The 6,788-nt window shown below is 41.7% G+C and overlaps 1 protein-coding gene across 1 annotated transcript; it reads right to left on the reverse strand.

The window, feature by feature from the left end:
- Positions 1 to 5,303: 5,303 nt before the first annotated feature.
- LOC116261862 (abscisic acid receptor PYL4-like) lies at positions 5,304 to 6,237 on the reverse strand. Its single transcript, XM_031640771.2, has one exon. The coding sequence runs from the start codon at positions 6,082 to 6,084 to the stop codon at positions 5,401 to 5,403; it is 684 nt and encodes a 227-aa protein (XP_031496631.1). The 5' UTR covers positions 6,085 to 6,237; the 3' UTR covers positions 5,304 to 5,400.
- Positions 6,238 to 6,788: the final 551 nt, after the last annotated feature.

Raw genomic sequence — 6,788 nt, forward strand, 5'->3', positions numbered from 1 at the left:
TTCTTGTCTTTTCATTTTATTTTTTTAATCTTCTTGTGGACAGCGACGTCCTCAGTTGGAGAAGTGAAGCACGTAAGCCGTCAATGTGTTTCTGCAAAAGCCCATCTTTATTGGTCTCCCTTTTTCCTGAAAGAAACTCAGTGCTCTTTCGGTTTCTTTTTCTTCCTTTCCGTTTCAAGTGAGAACTTGGAGAATCTTGAGAGAGAGAGAGGTGAGGTTGAATGTGAGTCGAGCCAAATTGAGTTGTCAGTCAAGGACGGAAAGCATGCCTCGACGAATGTGGAACAGCTTGAGATGATAATTTAGGAAAAGCGAAAGTTAATAGTAGTGAATTAAAAGATACGCATCTTTGAAGATTTGGTTGCTGTTCGTATATTAATTTATTTAGAAGACAAAAAAGAAAAAAAATAGTGTGGTATACAGATGCAGTAATAAGCAAAAAGTTCAATGTATTTTGCTTATGTATCGATTTAGATATTTTTATATTTTGAGATTAAGTTAAGATGTTTTAAATTGAAAAAAAAAAAAGAAAAACAGTATAAACCCCTTGGAAGAACTGAACCCTGAAGATAAGAAAAAGGAGGAGGATTAACCTTAAGGAACAGGTCGAATCCCACGAATGCGAATTCACTTACTAAAATGACTAAAAACTGACGGACAGTTCAGTCTCCTGGCGCCACCACATTTTTGTAATCGCGGAGGAAGGCGTACGTATTGTAGCCGGAAAGTACGTCCCCGGACCCTTCTCTGTTCCGGAATCAATGCCTGCAACTCGCAAGGGGATATACGTCAAGGTTTTTTCTTTATTAACTTCAACAGGAAGAGAGAAGAATAATTAAAGGCTCACTTGTGAAGCACACTCATTTTTCTAAAGCAGATTTGATGCCAAAACCTGGTTCCGGACGCGGTTTTATTGCAGTCTGGGCGGGCCTGAGAAAAGATTGACGGCCTGATGTGGAGCCACTTCCGGCCAATCGCTGGCCTGAAATTGACAGGGCCGACGTCATTAGATGCGGCTGAAACTCAGAAGATACAAAACCTGGGCTTAACCATACGCGGGTTAAAGCCAGCTTCTTTATCTGGGCATGGGCATATCGGGCTTATAAGACCAAACTGCCTTAAAAGGCTTTCATAAATCTTTTTTTTTTTTTTTTTTGCATTTATTTTATGAAAAAACTGTAGTTTGGTTGGAAGATTCAACTGTAGGAGCCAAAACTTTTTCATGGAAAGTGCGAATTATAGTTTTGACAAAAGTTGAAATATCTTTTTCCAATTTTACACAAAGCTAGAGCTCCAAGACTTGGTAATTTCCAACTCTCTTCTTAGCAAATTCACTTTCTATTCAAAAGAAATTTGGATTCATGGTACTACTCATTTAGTCAAACCTCTTAACTTTAGAAGGTTTTCAAGAATTTTCAATGCATGATTGACGCTCCTCGTAATGAGGGGTTACAATCTACCCTATTAAGCCACACTCATTTATTTACGTAGGACTTTAGGTTTGAGTATTAAACTTTGGCTTAGATACCAACTCTATTCACCCAATTTATTTCCACATCTACCTTGAACTCCTAGTTTGGTGGCCCTGACCCCTCAATCTAGCAACTTTTGTTTGTATCCTAAAAAAAACTAGAAGCCAAGACAATCAATTATTTAATCAACTTAAGAACCGTCAAAGATTTATTCCACAAATGTTCAATACGAAAGTAATTTGTCTAGTAATAGGGCCTTATACATAGAGCTTCAAGTGTGACCAACGGTAGGACTAGATTGTATATGGACTGTTTGGCAACAGTTGCCTATGTAGTTTTGCCCCTAAGTGCGACTAAGACCTTCTATATGATAGCAACTCCACTTAGATTGTATAGGGAGGGACTGTTTGGCAATAGTAACATACTGTTTCGGTTCCGTTCAAATTCAAATTGTATGTATGGTGCTCTTGATTTCTGCTCAAGCAAGATATATCTGAAATTCATTGTAGAACTTCAACAACCACTTTTCTTTTCTCTTGGTTTGAAAGAGCCAGACTTCGAAAGAGAGACTTATACGCATGGTTGGTTGCATCTAGCAGTCGAACAAGCTCGTGAGTATCCAGACTTCAACCTTGAATTGTCTGAATCGCGAGCCCTCAACTTTGAATTATCAGGATCACAAGAAGTCCTCGACATTGAACGTTTTGGATCGATCACATCAAGACTTCAATCTGGGAATTCGATCACTGCCCATAACTTGTTTCTTAGGAAAAATGTTCGTATTGGTGTGTGTGTGAGTGAACGCGCGCTTGGGCATGTGCTGTTTTAACATCTTTATTAAAACTTAATGAGGAAAAAGAAAAAGAAAAGGGATCGCATGCTGATTGTTCGTTGATTAACTCCTTTTTTATGCAGTTCACTTTCACCGGTCTTTGTTTAATGCAAAGGCTTTCCGGCTCGTTTTTTATTCAGTTCGCTTCAGCGGTCGTTCTTTGATGCCAAAGCTTTTAATCATTTAGTGGTTCCTCGTTCTGGTTCTGAAAAATGTTGGTGTAGTTCATGAATTTGCGGCCCCTTTGACGTGTTGTTGTCAATGGAATGGACGCTCATTATTGTTGGTCTTCATGGCCTTCTTTCCAACTTCCCCGTCCTTCTACAAGGCAATAAGTTATGTCGCTATTCATCCATTTATTTCGTCCTAGCAGCTTCTTAGGTTTTAGCGCCCATATGCTTTTATATGCTACATATAAAAGAATAAAAGGGAGAATTTCCGACCGGGAGAGATAAAGATAAACGAAACCAGAAATCTCAGAAGCCAAAGTTCATGCATGCTTCTTTTGTATTCTAACCGAGTCGACGTGATATTTGACAAAAAAAAAAAATTATAGATAAGTCACTCTCGAAGTTTAGATGTATAATTAGAACCAGGCGGCAGACATGGCGCAATTAAAAGCTATCGTAAAAAGCAGCACAAATTGTTGTTAAAAGTAATATAAACTGCCGCAAATGCTCCCATAGTTAATGACTCTTACTGATCGACTTTAAATATTATCAGTTCCTCGTATCAAGAGAGTAATTAGAAATTGACTCCACAATATAATTATCGTTTTTTTTTCCCATTAAATGATTTCGTCGTAACGCTCAAAATGTATAGAAAGCATAGCGTAGTAATCATGGGCTCACGGCGACATATTATATTATGTAAGAGACAAGATACACATTAAGTGATTATGAGTCTTAACTATCGAGAGTCCCTCAGTCATTTACACAGAACATTGCGGCAAGAAGAAAAATGTGTGAACTAATAATTGATGAAATACCCATTACTTTTTTTTTTTCATTTTTCTCTTTAACCATCTATTATGTTGAATCAAATGCTTCGGTTAGATGACTTGATGAATTTCAAAGGCTAGTGTCATTTTTCAATTTTCTCATATATATGTGTGTGAGAGAGGTTTGCTTTAAGGGGATTTAGTAATCAGATTAGCATCACAATCCTGTGATTTCTCCAATTTACATGTTACTTATTAAGGAGTAAACAGATATTAAATAACCATCCTTAAATAGTTATTTTTATTTATCTATATATATATATGGGAAGTAAAAGAGACGGATGTTAGAGGGGGATGAAGAGGTTGTTGAGAAAGCATCTTTTTCAAGATATGCGGTTCACTGTCAGGCTGTCACCTTTGATCTGCAAATAACCACGGCAGCTGGCCCCTCTCTCTCTCCCCACTTGCACCCGATGGGTCCCCTCCCCTCCTTTCTCGCTTCTCCGTCGGAAGAAGGAATGTTTATGCGACCGCCTCAAATAAAACTTATTAACCGGAAAAAAAAAAAAAAGGAAATATACTTGGTGAGACGACTGATTATGAGAGGGAGATATTGCACACATACATATCATGTGAAGAGAGAGAGAGAGAGAGAGAGAGAGATGAGTACTGGCCGGCGTTTCGCCGATATATATTCCAGTGGACGGAAAAAAAAGCGAGGGGACGATGGACGTTGAACGAATTGGGTGGACCCCTTTTCCTTTTCCCTTTGAAAAATAAAGGGCAAAAAAAAAAAAAAAAAGGGAGGGGGACACCGCAATTCAATAAAACAAACAAGGACTGAGTCATTAAAGCCGCCCACTTGCGCCCCAACTTGCAGCAAACTCATTCAACACACCGTCCCCTTCCAACTTGCTCACAACTTGTCCCCATTATATTTGCAACTTGCACCCCTCCACCCTCTGATTCCCTTTCCTCCATAAAAAGTAAATCTCTCTCTCTCTCTCTCTCTCTCTAGATATATATATCTATATATATATCTATCTATATCTAGAGAGAGAGAGAGAGAGAGAGAGAGAGGCAGGAAGAATTTTGGATGTTAAATCGAGTATTACTTGACAAAGTTGATTTATTTAGAGCATGGTTCACGGAGAGGTGAGGCGAAAAGACGGAACAATTATTAAATGACCCCACTGAAATTGCGATAGATGCACTGCTCGGACACGGTGGGGACCCTTCCCGGAGATGGTTCCAGCATATATTTTCAATCCTCTGCCCACCTCTACGCCTTCTCCCCACTGTACTTCTATACCAACCCAAGTCAAATTTATATTCTGGTACATATATATATATATATATCAAAGGAGAGGGCAGGATGCAGACAGGGATGTGCCCTCGTACTATAGAAACCAACATAGCTTGCGGGCAATGGATATTTCTCTACATAAAATATGCATCCATCTATGTCTATATGTACATAAACGCTTCATAATGGAAAGGGATTCCTGAAACCGTGCACTGTGTGAAATACGTAGATTTATAAAAGCCACGAGATTCCTGATAATGTACGAGGTCGAGCTCTGCGGGCAAAGACAAGGGAAATACTGTGTCCGCTGTAGATAAGTTGGGATACGAGTATGCTTGAATAAAAAAACTCATGGATGGGCACCACCACGTTTCCAAAGGAGACGAAGGGAAGACGATGAAGAAAGGATCTGCCAGAGTGTGGACATGAAATGGATTTGGTATACAGCGAAGGTTGTTCTTTTTCTCTCTTTTCGAGAGACTCGCGACGGAAATCGAGAACTTGCTCTTCCGGCGGGAACCTGCTGCGCCTGTGGTTTTCCTGCGACTCTTTTAAAACGGGCAGCGACTAATTTTTATATCCTCCATCGCATGATCTGAGGGTGCTCAGCACAGGGTCGAGAATAAATTATATGCTTACCACCGAGTGGTCGCGTTGGGGGGAATGAATGAGAAATCTAAGAGAGTAAAGGGATCAAAGGAACTCGCAATTTGATCACAACCCAAACGAAATTCAGGAGATTGTTTCTCTGGATTTAAGAGAAGAACAAAATATTTTCTGTAATTGTTGGAACCAGTGACATTTTCCCTTTCATGGCACACAAAACAGGAACATATTACACGCGCGGGAGTCAAGAGCGGCGTCGATTGTAGAGATTCTCGGCGATGTTGGCAAGGGATTGGAGGTTGCATCTCACGATGGTGTCCACGAAGACGCAGGTGTCGTCCTTGGTGTTGCCCGGCGGCACGTCCACGACATACGACTCGACGACGACGGTACCTTCCCCGGCGGCGTCCCCGGAGGTGGGGATCTCGTGGAGGGAGGTGACGGAGCGGTAGTTGGTGAGGCGATGTTCGCCGCCCACGACGCTGAAGCTTATGATGTGGCGTTCGTCGTCGAGGATCTCGAGGCGCTCCGTGGAGCAGGCGGCGGGGAGGCCGGAGATTACGCGCACCTCCCGGAGGCTGCCGACATTGCCGTCGCCGCTCATGAGAGAGCAGCTGCGAATGAAGTGCTTGTAGACCTGGGGCTCGTCGAAGCGCCGGACGACGGACCACACGACGTCGACGGGGGCCTTGATGGTCTGCACGACGGTGGAGCAGCACTGGTTGGGGGAGACCTCATGGGCGTGGTAGCGGGAAAGGACATCCGACATGAAGGGGAAGGGCGACGGCCGCTGCTCTTGCTGCTGGGTGGGGGAGGCGGCGGCGGCGGTGGCAGCGGCGGTGGCGGTCGGTTGGTGGTGATGGTGGTGGGAAAGGTGCCAGGCGTGAGGGGAAGAGGTGAAGTGGGCCTGTTGCTTTTGGCATATCATCTTTCCTTTCTCCAATCTGTCGCTGGAGCAGAGAAGTTGAGGACAGAGAGAGCTTCTTCTTCTTCTTCTTCTTCTTCTTCCTCGTCTCCTCTGTGAGAGAGAGATGAAGAAGATAGAGAGTCAGGGATGAGGGGGCGTTTGGGGAATGATGGGAGTAAGATGTCTGTATTTATATATTCGGATACAAGTGTTTATGATACGCATATGAACTGAACAAGTGTGGGCCTCCCCAGTTGTGAGGGTAAGACGGGGTTGTTTTTTTTTTTCTTTTTTTTTCCTTGTTTTTCCTTTTCCCCCAAGGCAAAGTTTATCGGGTTGGGGCAGTCGGTTGGCTCAAATTTGCTTTTCTTATATACATTTTCATATTTATTTTTGTTCACAGATAAACATGAAGAGCGCCCATATAAGGAAAAGATAAGGAGATACATGTTCCGGTGGTCTCACCTCTTTAGAAAAAGAAAAAAAAAATCACCTACTTCAAACGGACTCATCGAGATCCTAATCAGGTTTTTTTTTTTTTAACAAAAAAAGATCAAGATGTTGATTTCAAAATCCGATAATTGTTCGCCGTGCTCTTAGTTAAATTACAAAATCTGATATTTTTTTTTCCTGAAAAAGATAGAACTGCCATGTCGGTAATATTTCACTTATAATTATCCAATGAAAAGCGGATTTCACTTATAATTATGAGGAAGTCCATTTTT

The sequence above is a fragment of the Nymphaea colorata genome, chromosome 10, assembly GCF_008831285.2.
Source record: "Nymphaea colorata isolate Beijing-Zhang1983 chromosome 10, ASM883128v2, whole genome shotgun sequence".
NCBI lineage: Eukaryota > Viridiplantae > Streptophyta > Magnoliopsida > Nymphaeales > Nymphaeaceae > Nymphaea > Nymphaea colorata.

What these genes read in the sequence shown, in the direction of transcription:
- LOC116261862 (XM_031640771.2), bottom strand. Translation starts at nt 6,084, where the DNA reads ATGATATGCCAAAAGCAACAGGCCCACTTCACCTCTTCCCCTCACGCC.